Source organism: Moesziomyces antarcticus (assembly GCF_000747765.1).
Source record: "Moesziomyces antarcticus DNA, scaffold: scaffold_v10017, strain JCM 10317, whole genome shotgun sequence".
NCBI classification, from domain to species: domain Eukaryota; kingdom Fungi; phylum Basidiomycota; class Ustilaginomycetes; order Ustilaginales; family Ustilaginaceae; genus Moesziomyces; species Moesziomyces antarcticus.
In genome coordinates this window covers 392,284-412,729 of record NW_014638993.1, presented here as the reverse complement: position 1 = coordinate 412,729, position 20,446 = coordinate 392,284, and the positions used below count along the sequence as shown (strand labels likewise).

General features: G+C 60.9%; 10 protein-coding genes across 10 annotated transcripts; 4 read left to right on the top strand and 6 right to left on the bottom strand.

Moving 5' to 3' along the window:
* Positions 1–199: 199 nt before the first annotated feature.
* Positions 200–2,098, bottom strand: PAN0_017c5547 (alpha-ketoacid dehydrogenase kinase; the record flags this gene model as incomplete). The annotated part of the gene is made up of 2 exons (XM_014799121.1): positions 200–602; positions 654–2,098. The coding sequence occupies 2 exons, from the start codon at positions 2,096–2,098 to the stop codon at positions 200–202; spliced, it is 1,848 nt and encodes a 615-aa protein (XP_014654607.1).
* Positions 2,099–3,193: 1,095 nt separating this feature from the next.
* Positions 3,194–3,784, bottom strand: PAN0_017c5546 (uncharacterized protein; the record flags this gene model as incomplete). The annotated part of the gene is made up of 2 exons (XM_014799120.1): positions 3,194–3,622; positions 3,734–3,784. The coding sequence occupies 2 exons, from the start codon at positions 3,782–3,784 to the stop codon at positions 3,194–3,196; spliced, it is 480 nt and encodes a 159-aa protein (XP_014654606.1).
* Positions 3,785–4,898: 1,114 nt separating this feature from the next.
* Positions 4,899–6,156, top strand: PAN0_017d5545 (subunit B of the stator stalk of mitochondrial F1F0 ATP synthase, ATP4; the record flags this gene model as incomplete). Its single annotated transcript, XM_014799119.1, has 3 exons — positions 4,899–5,243; positions 5,579–5,707; positions 5,782–6,156. 3 exons carry the CDS (start codon positions 4,899–4,901, stop codon positions 6,154–6,156), a joined length of 849 nt encoding a protein of 282 aa, XP_014654605.1.
* Positions 6,157–6,499: 343 nt separating this feature from the next.
* Positions 6,500–7,177, bottom strand: PAN0_017c5544 (cytoplasmic protein; the record flags this gene model as incomplete). Its single annotated transcript, XM_014799118.1, has 1 exon — positions 6,500–7,177. The coding sequence occupies one exon, from the start codon at positions 7,175–7,177 to the stop codon at positions 6,500–6,502; it is 678 nt and encodes a 225-aa protein (XP_014654604.1).
* Positions 7,178–7,744: 567 nt separating this feature from the next.
* On the top strand, positions 7,745–9,097 carry PAN0_017d5543 (p60-like protein; the record flags this gene model as incomplete). The annotated part of the gene is made up of 1 exon (XM_014799117.1): positions 7,745–9,097. One exon carries the CDS (start codon positions 7,745–7,747, stop codon positions 9,095–9,097), a length of 1,353 nt encoding a protein of 450 aa, XP_014654603.1.
* A 116-nt stretch (positions 9,098–9,213) lies between these two features.
* Positions 9,214–10,827, bottom strand: PAN0_017c5542 (uncharacterized protein; the record flags this gene model as incomplete). The annotated part of the gene is made up of 1 exon (XM_014799116.1): positions 9,214–10,827. One exon carries the CDS (start codon positions 10,825–10,827, stop codon positions 9,214–9,216), a length of 1,614 nt encoding a protein of 537 aa, XP_014654602.1.
* Positions 10,828–11,285: 458 nt separating this feature from the next.
* Positions 11,286–12,782, top strand: PAN0_017d5541 (TFIIH basal transcription factor complex, subunit SSL1; the record flags this gene model as incomplete). The annotated part of the gene is made up of 1 exon (XM_014799115.1): positions 11,286–12,782. The coding sequence occupies one exon, from the start codon at positions 11,286–11,288 to the stop codon at positions 12,780–12,782; it is 1,497 nt and encodes a 498-aa protein (XP_014654601.1).
* A 408-nt stretch (positions 12,783–13,190) lies between these two features.
* PAN0_017c5540 (charged multivesicular body protein 5) lies at positions 13,191–13,856 on the bottom strand (the record flags this gene model as incomplete). Its single annotated transcript, XM_014799114.1, has 1 exon — positions 13,191–13,856. The coding sequence occupies one exon, from the start codon at positions 13,854–13,856 to the stop codon at positions 13,191–13,193; it is 666 nt and encodes a 221-aa protein (XP_014654600.1).
* A 639-nt stretch (positions 13,857–14,495) lies between these two features.
* PAN0_017d5539 (BAR-domain-containing protein) lies at positions 14,496–15,284 on the top strand (the record flags this gene model as incomplete). The annotated part of the gene is made up of 1 exon (XM_014799113.1): positions 14,496–15,284. The coding sequence occupies one exon, from the start codon at positions 14,496–14,498 to the stop codon at positions 15,282–15,284; it is 789 nt and encodes a 262-aa protein (XP_014654599.1).
* Positions 15,285–15,472: 188 nt separating this feature from the next.
* On the bottom strand, positions 15,473–19,981 carry PAN0_017c5538 (uncharacterized protein; the record flags this gene model as incomplete). The annotated part of the gene is made up of 1 exon (XM_014799112.1): positions 15,473–19,981. One exon carries the CDS (start codon positions 19,979–19,981, stop codon positions 15,473–15,475), a length of 4,509 nt encoding a protein of 1,502 aa, XP_014654598.1.
* Between the last annotated feature and the right edge of the window lie 465 nt (positions 19,982–20,446).

Genomic DNA, 20,446 nt, shown 5'->3' with positions numbered 1-20,446 from the left:
CGCCACGGCTAACCTCGGCCATTTCGTACACCGACACCATGCTTGGCGTTGCAAGGGTCATGCAATACCAAGTGCATATGCAGATGCAAAAGTGATGTGTTCAGGCTGCTGATCTATTGTACAAGGATACGGGAATGCGTGAGCTTTTGGTCGTGTCGGGGGATGGGTGCGATACAGCCAGGACCATAAGCGGGCCGGCCTAGGGCCCTCGGCCAATCTGGGCTTCGCTCCCACTGGAGGGTGGCGGAGGCGGCGGAGGTCGAGTTCCAGGGTGCGCCCCGGTGCCATCGTCCCTGAGCCGGCTATCCTCGGTCGAGTCGCTGTGCGGAGCCCATCTCCGCTGCCAGCTTTTGGGCAAGAGTGCCCGTAGGAATGCGAGTCCCCCTCCCGTCGAGGCTGCCGCGCCAGCAGCGTGCGGAGGGGCAGGTCCAAAACGGTGTTGATCGTCGAGACCGGGCTGTTGTGAGTACGGCGGCGGTACAGGATCCGCAAAGCCAAACGCCGGCAGCTCCAGCAGCGACGGCTGCTGCTTGCGCGTCTTGGACGAAGCTTCGTCTCGTCCGCGGCCGTCGCTGCTGGCACGCGCCTGGGCTTCGATCTCGCTGATGGTGCGGTTGCGCTTCCAGCCGTATTTGGACCTGAGGTATTCCTACGGGAGAGGCTCGCTGCTCGAAGAGAGTCGGTTGAGGTGCAGATACACATCCGTGCCGTAGCCCTCCATCGAGATGAGCTTGAGGTCGCCGCCAAAGTAGCGCGCATACAGCCGCGCGAGCGGCAGTCCGTATCCGAATCCAGCCATGGGCGCCTTGAAGTCGGACGCGTTGAACTCGGGGTCCAGATCCTCGGACTGAGCCGTGGTGTACATGTATGTCCAGACCAGCGGCATCTCGCTGCGCGGGATTCCTCCGCCCTCGTCGCTGATCTTGATGGTGATGTCCTCCTTGCCCTCGACGACGATGACCTTGATGGGCGGGAAGTTGTCCTCCTGGTCCACGCCGTAGCGCTCGACGACTGCACGCAGCGAATTCTTGAGCAGCTCAAAGAGCATGTGGTTCAAGTGGCTCGGCACGTACATGAACGTGAGGTCCGGAGGACATACGAGCTGGACGGGTGGGCCCTTGAAGAGGCCGTAGTGCTCCTCGCAGACGAAGCGCGCGTTTTCGATGGCCTCGTGCGCCATGGCGCCTACGTTGGTGTTGGTGCAGATTATGCCGACGTACTGTTCGTGCTCCTGGTTGCCGTCGACCTTGACGCGGGCGATTTGGTCCGACAGCGAGTAGTCGCCGCTGCTGCTGACGGTGCTGCCGCTGCCGCCGCCGCCGATGAGATTGGCGGCGGGGCGCTGCGAGCTTCGGCTGAGCGCAATGTGCTGCCCGATGAGAATACGGATGCCGATACGCGAAAGGTAGAAACGATCCAAGAACGCCTGCACGTCGGCCTGGAGCGTGTTGGCCTTTCTTGAACGCTTGTATTCGAGCACGCCCTGTGCGATGGTGGTGACGACGGCATCGTGCCTCTTTTTGATCTTCTCGAGCGCCTTGGTAAAGTCCTCGTTGTACTGGTCGATCTCGACGGGCCACTGCTGGTCGGGAAGGTTGGCGTAGTAGCGATGTTCGAGGAGTGCGCGCGACTTGGAGCCGTTGCCGTTTTTGCCGTTGCCATTCCTGGGTGCAAGCGCCTTTGCCATGCCCGCTTCGCCGTCGCCGATCGAGGCCGACTCGAGCAGACTCGGATTGGGTTTGGATTCAGGTAAGGGCTCTGCCGTTTTTGATGCGCTCTGAAGCAGCTTTTGCACCGCTCCCGACATTGTGGGTTTGGGAAAGTTGACGAGCTCCTCGAACGACTGCGCATACCAGTTCTTGACCTTGACGATCGAAGGCATCTTGGAGAGGTCGTGGGGTAGCTCGTCTAGCTCCTTGACACGATGTGCCAGGCGGATGGGCAACTCCTCGTGGAGGAAGCTGCCGGCCTGGAGAATGGTCCCTGGGTTGGGATTGCGTCCGAACTGCACCATCTGTCGCAGCGAGATGCCAGTCTGTGGGAAGCTGGCAAAGTGATGCAGCTGCTGCCACAGCCTTTGCGAGATTTGGTAGTTCATCTTGAGTGATTGTGCGGGCGCGTCCGCCGTAGAGTCGCTGTGGTAAGGTTGCGGGTGCCGAGTGGCAGAAGAGATCGGTCTTGCTCCGATAGCCTGGCGCGACTGGATGCGCAGACCACGAAGCAGATGCTGGCTTTACCGACGCCAGTCTTGCAGCAGAGTCGGAAGAATGCCAATGACGTTCGTGATCGCCTCCGGTTCGAGAAGAAGCTTCTTCTACGCCTGCCAAGTTTCGGAGTGTCGTGTCTGGCGAAGACAGCGGTCGTCAGGCAAAGCTGTTGCTTGCAGACCTCGATTCAGCCAGGGTGCTTGCTGCAATGTTGCGCGTCCGGTGGTTGCTTTGCGTGCAAGGACCCAAGTGTGCTGAGACGAGTCTTGTGTTGAGCGAGATATACCGCGGATGGACAGGCCAATGATCAGGTGGAAGCAGGAAGCGGTGTGGGATGCTTGCGTGGGCGATGGGGTAAGCAGGGAAGGGAGTGAGGTCGCGGACGCTATCACAATACTGCAGCTTGGACCGGCGACAAGCGAGGCGAATGCGGGCGGCCTGCGGGGAAGTCAGCGGGCGTGACTCCATCCCAAGCCCGCTCGAGCTAGGCGAGCGAAGCCTGTCTCGCTCTCCACCCGGCGAGACCGACGCTAGGCTGCCGCCAGCCAGGCTGGGAATAACCGGGGCAAAATCGAATGCGCTCGTGCGCCAGTCACAAGAGCAGTCACAAGTCAGTTGCCAGGGACTGCCTGCGACAGCCGGTCCGCGAATTTGCGCCCGACCGGTGCGGAGGCTGCGCGGAGCTTGCCGATTCCAGCCGTCCGTCGAGGCGACACGATGCCGGAAATCGAGGCTCGCAGGCTAGTCTCGGACAGCAGCTGTCAGGCAGCATTTCAGCTCGGACGTGAAAGGTCGCATGGATTTTTTAGAATTTGAATGTTAGGCTTCATTGGCAGTATCGTCCGTCTCGATCAACCCTGGGACTAGCTCGCACTCTCGTCCCATCGCTCAAGCCATCACCATCTCAAGCAAAGTTTAGAACGAGCGATCGCAAATCATGGCAGAGATGAATGTCTGGACTGCATTTCCTCGTACTCAAACGTACATCACGAGTTGATCACGTGGCTGCGGGCCGTGGCCTCCTGGTCAGCCTCGAGCCTCTGCGGCTCGGTCCTAGGGACAGGCTCGTTAAGCTGGGCCTGTCGCATCTCGTCGATGCCACGAGGCTTGGCATCGAATCCACCAGGGTTGTCTCGCAGCGCCTCGAACTTCTTGTCTTCCGGACCGCCCGTGCCCTCGAAGCGAATGCTCGACTCGCCCGTGCGCTGGCTGCGACCGTCGCCACCTTCCTCGGGAGGGATGTTCTGCGGGTTGGTACCGCCGCCCGTCTGTCCGGTGCGACCGACACTGACCGAGGCGCCAGGGAACTTTTCCAGACCCGACTCATTGACACCGGACTCCTCCGAGGTCACGGTCGTCTTGGGATTGAACGAGTCCTTCAGACGGTTGTCCGACTTGCTGTCCAAATCCTGGAACTGTTCGGCGTGATCGGGCAATGAGATGGCAGATACTTTTAGTATCCCTTCCCTCGCCTAATTGAGCAGATGACATTACTCTGCTGTTATGACAAGGGACTTTGGACATACCTGCTCGTTGATGATCTGCTGATCAGACTTGCCTGCGTACGCTTCCGACATGTTTGCGATGGAACTGTGGTGAGTATGCTTGATGGTGAAGATGTGAGAAGAGGGGAGCACGAGCAAGTCCGACGTCTTATAAGCCTTTCTGAGATGGAGAGAGCGTTGCACTCCAACGTCCTTCAGCTCAATCCGCAGAAGGCGGAAGCATCAGAGCTGACCCTCTTCACGCCCTGTGACCTCAACTAACATCAACGAGAGTTCGGCCGTCCTATGAGAGTGAGAGCACTCGTCGACATGTGCAGGCAAACGGAAAGTCTTAGTTGATCCGAGCTGAATCATACGCTCACTCATCTCGCGTCTGACAGCCGTTCAAGGCGCTCTGGCACGCCGGACGTCGAAAAGTGGCGGCTGATCTTCGAGGGATCATCTTCACTCAGCGTGCACACTGCGCCAGGTACTGACGAGAGCTGCACGCTGGTGGCGCTGGTGAGTTGCCATGCTTCGTTCCAACAATGGCAGAGTTGGGCAGGTCGAGCCCGCGGGCTGTCTCAGGGTCTGGAACAGTCAGACCTGATGTCAGTTCGCAGCGGCGGCCTTTCCATCACCGATGCCTTTTGACTGGATCGAGGAGACACCCGATCGACTGACGCCGGCTTTCGGATCCGGGAGCGCGTCGGCAGTCGTTTGAAGACGGAACAAACAGGACGGCTGCTCCGTGGTCAGAGTTGAATTGTGATCGATTTTGGATGATTTTCAACCAGCCTTGGGTGAGTTCAACTTCTGAAGTTGCCCTCACTTGAAATTCGCCGCTGACCGAATAGAACAGCTCGCAGGCAGCAGAGCCTCACAATTGCGGACGAGAGAAAGCAAGCAGGCTCTCGGGCGGCTGGCTGGCTGGCTGGCTGGCCGAATTGGTGGCCACGGAGGGCAGAGCAGAGCAGAGAGCGCGGATCAGGCAGGGAAGGCAAGGCTGCTGGGATCGATTTGGCTTGTAGAGCTGCCTAGCGCGTGTGTGTTCGTTCTTCCAGTCGAGAGAGCCAGGCTGGGCGGCGGCGAGTTCGTTCTGCTGCGAATGGTGCGGGCGTAGCGCATCTGGTGGATACTTCTGATCACCTGCCACCACCTCTCTTCATCACCCCTACATCCGCTGATCCGTCACCACCCTCACGTCATGTCGTTCCGCGTTGCTGCTCGCCGGGTGCCCACCCTCGCCCTTGCCCGACCCACGGTTGCCCCCCGTGCTGCCACCTCGGTTGCTGCCATCCGACTGTACAGCGACAAGCCCTCGCCCGAGGCCCGTGCTAGCTCCATCATCGACTCTCTGCCCGGCAACTCGCTCGTCAGCAAGACCGGCTGGGTCACCCTCGGTACCGGTCTCACTGCCGTCGCCATCAGCAAGGAGATCTACGTCGCCAACGAGGAGACCGTCATCCTTGTCGGCTCGCTCATCTTTGCCGTCCTCGTCGGCCGCGCCATCACCGGCCCCTACAAGGAGTGGGCCGACTCCCAGATCGAGGTAAGAATCACAACACGCCGACACAGACCACACAGCCGCCAGCAATTATGGCCCTCCGCCTCCGACACACAGACACGACACGCATGTGCAGATGGAGGAAATTCAGTAGGAGCAATAGGACGCCAGCCAGAGAGGAGGACCGGATCGCCACGGAAAGGCGCGCGACAGATGAAGCTCTGCTCAGGATGCACTATGCAGTATTGCTGTCGACAACGAAGCACAAAGCGGTTTCCTAGACAGATGGTCTGGCTGAGTCACGACGGTGGATCAGCCAGCACAGAGCCTTGCCGCCCGAGCTTCGCTTCTTTTGTCCTCAATTCTGCTCTAGCTATAAGGCTATCACCTCCGCCACCACAACATCGCAGGCTCGATCGCATACTGGAGACTACGACCACCAGGCACCTCCATCACAGCATCGACTTGGGCGGACCCTCATTGACGCTGCGGACTTGTGCTGGTCTGCTGTTCGAGCCCAGCGACCGATTCGAATGTGAACTCATGCTGACCTGCGGCCTTGTTGCCCTTTCCGCGTTTACAGAAAATCTCGAACATCCTCAACGGCGCTCGTGCCAAGCACACCGAGGCAGTTCAGACTCGCATTGACTCTGTGGAGCAGCAGAAGGACGTTGTTGGCCTGACGCAGGCACTGTACTCTGTGGCCAAGGAGACGGCGCAGACGGAGAAGGAGGTTTTCGAGCTGCGACAGAAGACGGCGCTCGCGGCCGAGGTCAAGGCGGTGCTCGACTCGTGGGTGCGCTTCGAGGCGACCGAGCGTGAGCAGGAGCAGCGCGAGCTCGCAGCCAGCGTGATCCAGAAGGTGCAGGACTCGCTCAAGGACGACAAGCTGCAGAAGCAGATCCTCGACAACGCCGTTGCCGAGATCGAGAGCCTCGTCAAGTCCAAGGCCATCTAAACCACCCGCAACCCCATCACACCATTCGTCCCCAGTCGCCAAGGGATCAGACGTGCACCATCGATCTGATGGTGCGTCGATCCTCTAGCCTGGTTTTGTCACTTTACCACCGGCGGATCTGTAGTGGAGGCGGTGTGATGCACCGCCGGCGCCATCAAGTTTCGCTTCTGAGCAGCTAGATCGCAATGCTCTCCGGCTCCTAATACAAGCAACCATCGAGAATCCCACGGCCAGCTTGCGAACACCGACGGTGCTCACTGAGAAGCACTGGAAGCAGGACATGAAAGTCTAAAATGAGATTGTTATACAAGTACATGGAGCGATTCTGCTCGGGCAAAGATAATCAGTTGTTGAGCGAGAGATTTTGGGTCTTGTCCTCCACCTCTGATGTTGCGGTGGTGTTGGATGATGGAAGGGGCTCTGCGGGTGTCAAGTTGGATCCCTCTGGGCCGTCGATCATTCGCTCAAGAAGGAACTTGACGATGGCCTCCTGCTCCCTCATCTGTGCCTCGCTCATGGGGCCTCTGCCGGCGCTGTTGCGGACGTCCCAGAGCTTCCTCTCGGATCCGTCGTTTTCGTCGCCCTCGTGTGCCTCGTTGGGCTGCTCTGGCTGCGCGCTCGACTTTGGGTGGAAGATGAGGTTGAGCTTCTTGGCTTCCTGCGGATGCGAGGCTTCGAGCTTCTCGATGTGTGCGACGAGAGCCTTGACCGTGTCGAGGTGGCCGTTGAGGGCGGCCCAGTGAAGCGGCGTGTTGCCAGACTCGTTCTGGGCGAGCAGCAGCGTGAGGTCGGAGTGGGGCAGCAGGTAGGTGACAACGTTGAGGTGGCCGTTGGCGCAGGCGTAGTGCAGCAGTGTGTTGGCCGACTCGTTCTTGATGCTGGCCAGCACGGAAGAAGCCGAGGAGGCCGAGGAGAGGAGCGGGGCGAGCGTGGATTCGAGGTCCTCGAGATCGCCGTAGCGAGCCGAGAGGAGCAGCTCGTCGATCTGGTCGCTCGTGAGCGCGGGTGCCTTGTCCGTCATGCTGTCGTGTATGAATGGGCGTGGGAAACGTCGGAGGAGATGCGATAGATCGAGGGAGGGAAAGGATGTGACGAGCTAAAAGTTGCGGACCGTGCCTCTTGATTCAAAGAGCGTGGAGGGCTGCGAACTTGACTCAACAGCTGCCTGAGCAGCAGCGCGCAGGAAGAAAGCAAAGTGGCCGCCGTCGGTGCAGCCGGTGGTGCAGCGCAGTCGCAAATTTTGGTTTGGGAATTTTTTCGCCTTCGACCCCGCGAGCCGGCATCACCTTTTTTTTTTTTTCTTCCAGCCCAGCCACACACAATTTGAGAAGGCAGAGCCGGTCTGGCAGCGTCAGGGTCCTCTCCACTATCCCAGCCTCAAAGGCCTGCAGTGCTACCATCACCCTCTGCTTCTTTTCTCCAGTCGAGACTCGTTCCGCACAGCATCTCTATCGGAGCACTCGGCCTCTACACTAGCTGGACGGCCTTACATTAGGCCCCCACTATCAAACTGAAGGAGCAGGGACGGAACATCCGGACGTATTGTCAGCCTCTTCCTTCTCACGGGACCATCACATTTTCGGCAGCCATGGCTCCAACACGAACCAAGGCTTCGAGCGTTGGCCAGCCGTCGCAGCCAGCGCAGTCGTCGCGCAAGGGCAAGAAGGCATGGCGCAAGAATATCGACCTCACCTCCACCGAGGCTTTCCTGGAGGAGCAGCGCGATCCTCTGCGCCAGACTGCTTCGGACGCGCTCTTTGTCGAGGACCGCTCCGGTCAAGAGACGCTCACTGCTCGCCAAGCGCGGGGCAAGCGCCCGCTGAAGAGCCTCGAGATCTTGCAGCGAAACTTTGGCCACGCCGCGGTCGCGCCCGCCAAGAAGCAGAAGCAGGCTGCGGGCGTTGACAGGCGCATGGAGCAGCGACTGCGCAAGATGGTCGGCCGCCAGCAGGTGGGCACGCAGGGGGATGCATCTGCCATTGTCGACCGCAGCGCCAATGTGGTCAACAAGACGCTCGGCGACGTGTACGATGTGTGGGGAAGCTCGTCGGGCGATGCCAAGGGCAAAGCCAAAGCCGACGACTGGATTCCGACGGGAGTGGCCAAGCCTGCCGTGCACGTACCCAAGACACTGCGTCGTGACGACTTTGACGTGGCTAGCAAGTTGCCTGCCGTCGAGCTGCCGCACCCAGGCTCGTCGTACAACCCGGACCTCGAGTCGCACGAGGCACTCATCAACGAGGCGTACGAGATCGAGAAGCGGCTCGAGGAGAACGAGCAGATGGACCAGGCGGAGCGCACTGCCTGGCAGTCGAAGCTTGCCACTATCGTCGCGCGCGAGGCCGAGCTGCGCGCGCAGAAGGATGACGACCTCAAGCGATACCGCGGCATGGACGTTGACGTTCCCGGCCTCGGCTCTGACGACGAAGCCGCGGCAGAAGACGACCTCGACGACGCCAGTTCCGACGACGAGGGAGCCGAATCCGCCGAGCCGAAGCGCAAAACTCGTCAGCAGCGTGTGCGTGCCAAGCGTGCACGCATGCAGCAACTCGAAGCCGCCCGTCGCAAGCAAGCGCGCATCGAAGCCGCAGCGATCCTTCAGCTTCCTGCGCTCAAGCGTCGTCAAGCACGCCTTGCTGCTGCACGCGCGCAAGCTGCCGAGGCGCGCAAGCTGGAAAAGACGGCGCTCCTGGAACGCAAGGGTCTGGCGGGCCATAAGGTGGGCAAGCACAAGGTGCCGCAGCAGCAGCTCGACGTGCAGACGCCCGACGAGCTCGCCGACAGCCTGCGCACGCTCAAGCCCGAGGGCAACCTGTTCCGCGACCGCTACACGCGCCTTCAGTCGCGCGGTGTCATCGAACCGCGTGTCAAGCAGACGCCCAAACGCCGAACGCACAAACTCAAGGCGTACGAAACGCACGACTACAAAAAGTTCTCCTAGACCCCTCCCGCTCCCTTGTCTGTTTTGGTCGTTGCTCCAATGTCATCCCATACGATTGTGTGTTCGAAAATCGCCGTGTGTGGGCTGGTATTACGTCTGCGCGAATGAGAGGGAGTCTACGAAGCAGGAGCATCCGATGGCTCGGCTGCGGCGGGCGCTTCGTCGGGCTTGGGTTCAGCCTCGACTTCGGTGCTGGCTTGTTCTTGTGTCGGGGCAGCCGAGTCGGCGACCTGCGCGTCCGACTGCTCCACCACCGGCTGCACGGTCGGCGCGGCCGCATCCGCCATGGTCACATCGGCCGCCTCAGCAGCAGCAGCTGGCTGTGCTGTCGCGCTGTCATCGGCGCCAGCCGGCACAGAAGCCGCACCCTGTGCAGCCTCGACGGCCTCGGTCGCGGTCTCGGCCACCGCAGCAGCTGGCGCATCCTCTGAACCCGTCGTCGCTGCTGCGTCTGCCGTCACCTCAGCCACGGGCTGGGCTGCGGATGCGACGTCCGAAGTGCCTGTTTCAGCCGCTGCCACGTCTGCGTCTGCGGCCGGTGCAGCTACTGCCTCGACGGACGCAGGCGCAGCCTCTGCAGGCTTGTCCTCGGCCATGGCTGTCGCCTCAGCAGATGCGACCGGTGCGACCGGTGCGGGCGCGGGCGTGGGTGCGGGTGCGGGTGCGGGCGCAGGCGTCTCCGACTGCGTGGGCGCGATGCCAAGTTCGACGTTGAGCTGCTCAATTGCCTCGCGTTCGGCCTGCGATGCTGTCTGCTCTGCTTGTGCCTTCTCCTCCTTGGCTGCCTCTGTCCCCGCAGCCACAGCCGCCTGTGCCTGCTCACCTATGCCATCCGCTGCTGGAGCAGTAGCAGGTTTGGGCGGACGCAGCTCCTCGGGCGTCTCGGCACGCACAAATCCGACTCCGACGATCCTGCCCCTCGAAGCGTTGTTGGCCCACGCTGGCACCTCGCTATCCAGCTCGTCGTCCGCCTTGCTGCTCCTGCCCTTCTTGCTTCCGGCGCTCTCGCGCACCTCGCGCATCTTTCCTTCATGCTGCTTGGTGAGCTGTGCGATCTCGTCGTGAATCGCAGCCGCCTTGGCCTTGAGGTCATCGTGCTTCACATCGGCATACGGTGATGGGGCCGGGGTGAGCGTGTCGATGCGGCGTGCGTCAAAGACCATGCTGAGCAGCTCGTGGTTGCGCGCATACCGGGCGACGGCGATGTCGCGCGGGCCGAGGCGGTCGAGATCGTCAAAGATCGACTCGGGCAGCTCGTCGGCGATGGTGGGCGGCAGGTTGAGCCCGAGGAACGGCGGCATGGGCGCACGGCCGTGCATGCCGCCGGGTCCAAGCTGCTGCGGATGGCCGGGATGTTGTGCGTGCGGTCCCCCGGGACCATGCATGGAGAGACGTCGCGGCATGTGCGGCTGCGCGTGGTTGTGCACGGTGAGCTTGCGCTTGCGACCGCGGTTCGCCGACGCTGAGGGCGAGTCGAGATGCTGTTGGTGTGCTTGCGGCGGGTAGAATTGCTGCGCATGCGGGTGCTGGCGGTTCATCATGCCTGGTGAGGGAGAGGATGAGGCGCCAAAGCCTGGATGGCCCGGGTGGCCCGGATGCCCAGGTTGTCCAGGATGTCCAAAGTGAGCCGGCTGACCGGGGTGGCCTGGATGCCCTGGATGACCGGGATGGACGGGGTGGCCTGGATGGCCGGGATGCCCACCAGGGCCATGCGGAGGTGGCATGTTCATGCTGAGTGCGCTGTGTGGGTGAACAGTCTGTTGTTGAGCAGACAGAGGAGGTGCGGATGAAAGCGTGCTTGCAAGTGATGATGGAGCAGCAAGAAGAGCAACTGGCTCGCAGATGGCGGCGTGTTGGCAGCCGAGTGGACGCGACTCGACTCGCCTCGGATTCCTAGAGCCAAAGGCGCGCTCTCAAGATGGAAATTCTCCATATTTGTTAGACCTTTCGAACTGCCAACGCTAAATATTTCCACTGAGAGCTCCACATTTCGAACAGACGCTCCGACCACCCTTTCGACTGCGCAGACGACACCACCCAGCCGCTCTCGTCGATGGATCCTACCACCACATACAACTCCATCACAACTCTTCGGGAAGTGCAACAAGCACGTTTTCAAGCCCAGCACTGAGCTGCGGCCCTACCACTCGTCCGACGCCCGCCTCGAGTCGAGGCGTACTTTCAGGCCATGCCGCCTCGCGTAGCCGACGACGAGTACGTCGATGATGGAGCGGACGCATACGATGCCGAGGACTTTCTGGACGACGATGACAGTGGCGACGAGTACCGCGCTGCACCCTCGCTGCCAAGGCTAGGCACGCTGCGCGCTGGTCAGGCTGCGCGCTCGTCGGCCGCGTCCGCAGCAACGAATGGCAAATCTGCCACTGGGGCTGCGCGCTCGTCGTCCTCAGCTGCGGGCAAAGGCAAGGCGGCGGCGTCGGCCAAATCGAAATCCAAGGACCAGGGCTACTCGTGGGAAGCCACGTACAAGCGTTCGTGGGATGCGGTGGCCGAAGACGATTCGGGCTCGCTCGAGTCTGCGGTGCGCCAGATGATCGAGGGCTCCAAGCGGCGACGTACGCTCAAGGACGTGGCGCCCGTGCAGCGCGGCATCATCCGCCACCTCGCGCTTCTCATCGATCTCTCGGCGAGTATGCTCGAAAAAGACATGCGGCCGAACCGGTTCGATGTGACGCTGCAGTATGCGCGCGAGTTTGTCAACGAGTACTTTGACCAGAATCCGATCGGGCAGTTGTCGGTCATCGGCACGCGGGAGGGTATCGCCGAACGACTCGCCATGATGGGTGGCAATACGGTCGACCATACGGCGTCGCTGTCGAACAAGCGCCGGCTCGAGCCGAGGGGCGAACCGTCGCTGCAAAACGCGCTCGAGATGGCGAGGAGCAGCTTGGTGCATCTGCCGGCATCCAACTCGCGCGAGATCCTGGCGATCTTTGGCAGTCTCACCACGTGCGATCCGGGCAACATCCACGATACCATCAATACGCTCGTCAAGGACAATATCCGCGTGTCGGTGGTGCATCTGGCGGCGGAGGTCAAGGTGTTTAAAGACGTGTGTACGCGCACGGGTGGGGTGTTCAGCGTGGCGCTCAACGAAGGACATTTTCACGACGCACTATTCGACCTCGTCCCACCACCTGCCGTCGACGGACCACGCAAAGGAAAGCGTCGTGCTGGAGCAGAAGAGGAGGAGGAAGTTCAGAATGGCGTTGATCTTTTGCAGATGGCATTTCCGCTGCGCCTACCTGCGCATGCGGCACCGACGCTGTGTGCGTGTCACTCTCGATCGCGTGGCAGCGGGTACCTGTGTCCACGCTGTGGAGTCAAGGTATGCGATGTACCCACCGACTGTCCCGTCTGCGGCATCACCATTGTGATGAGCACCCATTTGGCGCGTTCGTACCACCACCTCTTCCCCGTCCCCAACTGGAAGGCTGTTGCATGGGAGGCCGTAGGAGACCGTGCCGAAGACGCCTGTTTCTCGTGCAACTTGCGATTCCCCAAAAAGGACGACAATCGAACACCGGCGGCAAACAAGGCGCTCGAGGATGCGGGGCTGTCGCCTTCGTCGAGGTACAGGTGCACGAGATGCAACCACGACTTTTGCCTAGAGTGCGACGCTTTCGTTCACGAACAGCTACATGTATGCCCCGGTTGCTGCTAGTAATATCCAGCCATGCTGAAAAGCGACCAAGACGAAGGATGTGTGCGTGTGCAACGAGTCGTGATTGGAAGGTCATTTCTGAGGCTCGATTTTGGCACCGCATTTCCTGCGTGATTTTCAGCGGGTGAAATTCGCGGATCATGGTTCAAGGTAACTTACTGCAGATTTGCTAGCGTTGGCTCGCCCCAGCTGCGATCCTCAAAAGCCCGTGAGGGTTTGCGTGGCTGTGGCCGTCGATGGCGAACATATGCAGTCGGTGACAAGTGGGCTGGGACACATACACTTGGCCAATATAAGACTAAAAGTACAAGATGGAAGAGGGATGCAAGTCGTGAAATCCTGAGTAGCTGCCGGACGTGTTGTTGGCACGTCTTTGGGCTCAGATTATGGAAGAGCGGGATGGAGCCATCACGCCGCACGGAGCGCCTCTCCGTGCTCTGCATTTGCGCCTTCTGCTTGTGCGTGGTTGGGGAGCTCATCGACAAAGTCTGGCAGTTCCTGGTTGGACTGCAGATAGCTGGGCACCGCATCCGCACCTACATCCTCTGCATCCAGATCGTCTGCGAGCGCATCGAGCTCGGCCTGGAGATCCTCCTCGTCCACCTCGTCCGGCACGCCGTAGCTGCGACCGAGCGTCTCCTGCACCTCGTTGGCCGCCTCGATGAGGTCCTCCATCTCGTCCTGCATGGACTCGATCTTGTCGAGGTCGATCTTGCCGTACGTCTTGCGCATCTCCTTGTTGGCGGTCTGCATGGCGTCAAACGTGGCCATGGTGTTGCGCAGGTTCTCGGTGGTCATGGTGGCCTGCTCCATGTTGTACGACTGCTGCTGCAGCTGCGCCAGCTGGTTCTCGTAGAGTCTCTTTTGCTTGAGCACGCGCAGGGCGCGTTGCTGGATCGCCGTCTTGCCCGGACCGTCGCGCATCTTCTTCATCTGGTCGCGGTACCGCGCGAGCTCCGCATCGAGCTTGCGGATCTTGACCTCGACCCCGTCGGCGCGTGACTCGGTGGAGGCGATGGCATCGTTGAGCGACGGCTTGGGCTTGGCAGCCTTGGAGCCGAACAGCCGGTTCATGGCGAGCTGATAGGAAGGGTACGCCTGCGTATGCGCTGTACTGACAGGCTTGGATGCGTGGTGGATGGGAGGGTCGGAGGATGGCGCAGGGAGGCTCTGGGAAAGATAGATGGATGATGATGATCAGGGTCCATCGGGAGAGTGGTGGAGCGGCGTGGCAGTTGCCGAGCTGATCTGGCTGCATCCGTGCACAGCCTGCCTGAAGCCCAGCAGTTTGCAGGCGCCGGGGCTCAGCTGGAGCGCAGGGTGGAGGTCAATCGGCCCGCGCAGCCGTAATTGGCGGAAAATAGAAACGCGGCTGCCCCGATCCAGCATCTTGAGCGCTCGCTCGCCCTTGGTCGCTTGGCAGCGGCGTCATGATGCCGCACAGACGAATTGCCTGTCGGCATCTCTCCGTCGACCATCTTGGCATCGCTCCTCATCTTTCCCATCTTCTCACGCTCCTCGCTCCTACTTCACCTCATCTCTCCGCCTTCTGAGATCACCTTGCGCAATCACAGTGACCGACTCTGGCACGTCACATCGCGCATCGCTTTCCGATCTTGGACCCGCCTGTGCATCGGCAGCTCCGTGATTCTCGCTCTCTCACTTGCACCCACTCGGACACCCACGTAGCCCTCGCAGCAAAACGTCGCAATCATGTCGTGGGGTGGATTCAAGAAATCGATAAACCGCGCCGGCACGACGCTCATGCAAAAGACGGGTCAGGTGGAGCGCACAGTAGACAGCGAGTTCAACTCGACCGAAGAGCAGTACCGTACACTCGAGCGCGAAGTGACGTCGCTGCAGAAGGAGGCCAAGGCGTACCTCGATGCCATCCGATCGCTCGCCTCGTCCCAATCGCGCATCGCCGAAGCCGTCGATGGCTTCTACACCGACTCGTCTGATGCTGCCATGTCGGCCAACGCCTACCGTCGAGCCGTCGACGAACTCGACACCAAAACCGCCAAGGAGATCGACGCCCCTTACCGCGCCACTGTGCTGGAACCCATCGGCAAACTCGCATCCTACTTCCCCGAAGTCAACAAGGTCGTCGAAAAGCGCAACAAGAAGCTGCTCGACTACGACGCTGCACGATCCAAGCACCGCAAACTCGTCGACAAACCCTCCGACGACCCCACCAAACTACCCAAGGCGGAAAAGGAACTCGAAGACACCAGAGTCATCTTTGAAACCCTCGACGACCAGGTCAAAGGAGAATTGCCCCAACTCGTCGATCTCAGGATTCCTTACCTCGATCCAAGCTTCGAGGCCATGGTCAGGATGCAGGCAAAGTTCGCAGAGGATGGTTACGAAAAGTTGGGTGGCGTTCAGAGGTTCTTTGCAGACGGCGTGCGCGAGGAGTACGCCGACGGTCAGCTGGACGCCCAGGTGGAAGCCGTGCTCCAGGAGATGCGCGAACTGTCCATCTGCGGAATCGGTCAATAGATCCCACCATCCAACCCGGCTTCTTCGTTTCCCCCCCTGCCTCTCATTGTATTTTTTTGTTCGTTCTACTCCCCTTTTGCTCCGCCTAACCATCGCATAACACTCCCACGCCCTGTATGTGTATGCCAATGCGTGTCACTGTCTTTGAACTCGGCCTGCATGTTCGGTGGGAGTGGAGAGCGAGAGGTTCAGCTCTGCTGCTTGGCGCCTTGGCCCAGGATGCCAACGACGTGCTTGCAGCAGATGCAGCCGATCAGGAAGCACTCTCGGCGGATCATTTCGGCCTCTGATTCGCTGATGGCGCCCGTGGCACCCCGGACGGGGCCGATGAGCGCATCCACATCCACCGTCCTCTCCAGCGTCCTTTCCAGATCCTTGTTCGTCGCCACCACCATGGTGTGCAGCATCATGTTGCGCTCCTGTCGCGTCAGCAGGCCCGCAGGCACGTCCTGGAAGCGCATCAGATACTCCACCGCCGATGCGTAGCGTGGCGAAGTCGCCAGCACCTCCTGCCAGTCTCGCGGCACCGCATTCGTCGATGCGTTGCGCAGTGCTTCGCTCGCCGTCTCGGATAAGCACACACGCACGCCCATGAGGATCTTGGTCGTCCGCATCACATCCTCCGCCGCCTGCTTGACCACCATGATCTTGGCGTACTTCTCCTCCGCCGCTGCGTTCCGACGACCCGCCGCGCGCTCCGCTTCCACCTCGAGCTCGTACACTTTGACCACGTAATCCACCACGTGCGTTAGATCCGCCTCGCTAAAGTACGGCCGCTCCGCCACCTCGCTCGGCACGCGCGATCCCAGCACATGCTCGGCAAACGAGACGCAGTCTCCCACCAGCCCGGCGAACACCGCTTCCGTCGCGCGCCGCATGTCCGTCGCCGCTTGCTGCCGCGCACGCGCCTGCGACGCAATCTGCTGCTGCTGCCGCAGGAACTGGTTCATGTCCCTCGATGGCTGCATCGTCGGCCCCGTCGTGGCGAACGCTGGCCCTGCCATGGGTCGCGTGGCATGCACCGGCTGGGCCTGCTGAGCAGGCACCGCCGGCGGCTGCATGGTTCTCGTGCTTTGATTCTGAGCCTCGGGAGATGGAAGAATATACACGGGTCTGCCAGGTCCGGCCGATCGCGCCGACGTCTGCGGTCCTTGTAAAGTGCGACGCGCGTGCGTGGCGGGCATCGTTGCAGCGACCGACGAAAGCGCAGCTGGCGCGGGTGCGACTGTCGCAACTCCACCCACCGGCGGTGCCAGTGACTGCCCAGACATCGGTGCAATGGGTTCAAGGACGCTGGGACGCGCATTGTGCTGCGGCACATGCAGCGTCGACGGGTCCACACATTGTCCCGCCACGGAAGTGTGCGGAGGTGGATTCGAGTGAGATTGCGCCATCGGGACAGCTTGCGTCGTCTGGCCACCCATGTCTCTCGCAACCGGCACGGGCTTGGCTTCTCGAGCCTCGTCCAGCGTCGATGACGGCGGAGCCGACGCTCTTGCATCGACTGCAGACCTAGCCGAACCAGGCCGCGGCGCAGGCGCTGCATCCGCAAATCTGAATTCGGGCAACGTATCCGTCGGCTGGGGCAATTGTCTCGAAGCAAAGTATCCCTCCTTCTCCTTGCTCCAGCATTCGAGCATGTGCGGGATCCTGGGGAACTCCATGAGCGCACGCGCGATCACCCTTTCCGGGATCTTCTGCGCCAGATGCTGCACCGATCGCGTGCTGGCGACCTTGTTCATGAGCTCGTGCATCGACAGATGCATGTGCGTCTCGGCCCTCGGATGGAAGATCCTCGGGTACAGGTCCTGCAGGCATGTCCATGGAATCATGTTGGCCGGGTCCTGCCACCGCTCCACCAGATCTGGAATCGTACGTTTCGTTGCTTTGCCCGCGCGAAGCGGCTTGAGCTGCTGCAGCATCTCGTACGACGAGCGCCTGTTTGTGATGCTGGCCAGATCCTTGAGCAGCGACTTCATGCGGTCGGCCATCGTCATCTTTGGCCTGCTCGCTGAAGACACAGGTGCAGACGCAGATGTGTCGGAAGACGGTTGGCTATGCGCTCGATCCAGGCGCCGGAGCTCTTGAAGCAATACGGAACCAGACGCAATGTCAGGTTCGGGCACGACGACCGAGGCACGATCGTCGTCGATACTGGGGGCGGCTGGTTGCTGCTGAGCGTCGGAGCTATCGACCGCGATGCTGGGCCGAGCTGCAGAAGGGTCTGAGGTGTGCTCAGTCGCAATCGCCGCCTGCTCTTGGTCCTTCTGCGGGTCCTGACGAGGGTTCGGGTTAGCAGGCGATGCCTCATTGAATTCAGTCGAGACGGAGCTGGCAACATTGAGCGCGCCATTTGCGGTCTCTTGCGCCTGACTGTCCGAGCCATCGATTGTGTTGCGTTGATGAGCGTGTTGGAAGACGGGTGCTGCAGCGACAACTTGCGCGTTTGCGTCTGGCAGTTCTGCCATAGCGTGCGCTGCAACCGTGGCTGTCATGGCAGAGTCGCTGGATGCTACCGCGTCTTGGCTCGGCTCGGCTTCGGCTTGGTCGGTCGCCCGCGTTGTGGCTGGCAGCGGAGCCGCCTCTCCAGTCGCATCAGCAGTCGGATGGTCCGCTGGCGGGATGACTGGAGTTGGCGTGACTTCATGTGTATCGTCGCGACGCGAGGGTGCCGTTTCCGTCGTGCTGCTCTGTACCTCGTCTGGTACTCGAGACGGATTTGCGATGGGTGCAGTCGGTGAATCCGCGGCCATCTCGATGTCGGCCGGATCAACCGAACGTGCGGGAACGGGCGTTGATGAGCCGTCTTGTCGCTCGTCTGATGCTGGAGGCGACTCGGCAGTTGGTTGAGCTGATGATGCTCGAATCTCTTCTGTCGCGTCCATGACGACATCGCCGTCGGCCGCGTCAGCGCCCTTTGCCGCAGCTGCCTCTGTTTGCGGCTCCCCCTCTGTGACAAGCGTGGATGTGGTGCTATCGTCAGGAATCGGTTCTTGATTCTCCTCCGCTAGATCTGCACTCGGCTCTCCCGTCGGCACAGGTGCAGCTTCCGTCGTCATTGAAGCTGCAGCGTCTGCAGAAGCTTGTTCCGCGACCGGCTCTTTCGCCTCTTGATCTGCAGGAACGCTCGGCTCGCGTGCATCCACAGGCTGAGCTGGCGCTCCGTCTTGCTCTCCACTGGCGACAGGGACTGCATCATCGTCTTCTAACTCATCCACCTCTTCGAGCAGCTCGTCTTGCTCTTCTTGCTCTTCTGGCTCTTCAGGCGGCGTTCCATAAGCTCGTGGCGAGTCGACCGAGGCGATGCTGGCCGGGGGGCCTGCGCTGGTATCGCCGGCCTCATGATCGGCGAGTAGGTCTACTTCCTCTTGTCCTGCGGCTGCATCACCAGATGCGCCGATTTGGCCCATTTGCACGTCTGTGGGGTCCGATGGCTCCTGAACGTCGGCCTGAGCGTCAGATGTTTCGATCGTAGCCGGAGGAGGATGCGGGGTTTTAGACCTTGAGATGTCGTTGCTGGGGGCTACCGCGTCGTCTTCGGCTACGGCTGCAGGTGCTAGGCTAGCCTCTTTGCTTGTCGATCGTGATGAACGGACGGGCTGTGCTGCATGGGTGCTGGGGGATTCTGTGCGCTTGGTGATCGAATGGCGTTGAAGGAGATGAGTGTTCCACGCTCGAAAGACGACGGCAAGCCTCTTGTCTAGCCGCCAGGGGACCGAGCAGGTGATGACGTGGAGGTCCTTGATGGTGGGCGTGGGCCCGAGAGCCGTGAGCTGCCTGTAGAGGGTGTCGGCCGTCTCGCGGTGGCGATGGGCTTGGTCGAGTGATTCGGAGTATCTGGTGATGGCTCGCAGCACCTGTTCGATCAGAGATGAGCCTTGGGCGAAGGCGGCGATGATGGTATCTTCGGACTCCATGTTGGATGCCGCGCGGGTTGAGGTCGACAGGGAGGTTTCCCTGCTGCTCGCTGCGGTGGGTGCGCTCTCAGCCGGAAGAAGCGACACTTGCCGGCCAGGGGATGATGAGGATGAGGTCAAGAAGAGTCGATCGCGATTCTGCACATGCGGCAGGGTCTGCGGTGATTTTGCTGGACTCTGTTCGAGCTTGGTGGCGACAGGCGTGGTTCTTTCCGGTTGGGTTCGGGATTGTGAGGCAGCTGGGCCGGTCCAGCCCACTACCTCGAAATCGTTGTCGGAGTCGGACTGAGCGGCTGGTGGCTGCTGGGTCGATGTAGATCGAGTTCTACGTCTTTCTCGACGAGTCTCGGTGGGGGGTGATGTGGCTTTGCGCTTGCCAGAGCGTGATTGAGTTGGAGCCGAGGTTGAAGGTTGCGGGGCCGAGGCAGGTGGCAGTCTACTTGAGCGGCGAGGCGAGTGGCTCTCATGCCTGGCAGAAGCAGAGCCATTGAATTGAGAGTTGGACGGTGCATTGCGCTCGGACCTGCGAAGGTCGCGGATATCAAAGACGGGAGGGCGACCACCTCCGCCATACAAGTTCTCCCAGCCGTAGACTTTGTAGGCCTGTTCTTCTCTGCGCCTTTGTCGGCGAAGTTTGCGCGCAGCAGCAGAAGGGTCATCCTGATCCTCCTCGTTGGTCATAGCAGTGGCTCTGGTGGAGGTGCTACCGTTGCGGGAGGAAGAAGGCTGGCTAGGTTGCGTTCGAGATGGTCCCGGCTGCGATGCAGTCTCTCGCGCCATTGCGACGGGGATGGAAGTGGAAAGGAAGCAGGAGACGTCGACTGAGCATGGGCGGATTGAGGAATGCGGACCCGAATGTGGAGCCACGCGGCTCAGCCGATGTCGATGGGTGACGAGGAAGGTGAAGGTTCGCTCGAGAGCGAGTTGGTAATGATGATGAGCTTCTTGACAGGCGCGCATCACCGGCCCAACCAACAGCTTCAGGGTCCCGTCGCTCCACATTTTCGCGACGCGGGAGAAATGTGTGATCTCGTGAAAGAACAGATTGAAATCTTGAAAATGCTCGCGGCGTTGGGCGCGAGAAGACGTTTTTCAGCGGCAGGCCGATGATGGCGCTGTGCGGGCGAAGAAGAAGCCGAGCGGCGAGGAAAAGTGGAGCGAAATTCTGAGCAGCAGCGGTGCAGTAAATTAGTAGCAGGAGCAGACGGCTGAGCTGGAATTGGCCTCTGCTGGCCGCTGCTGGCC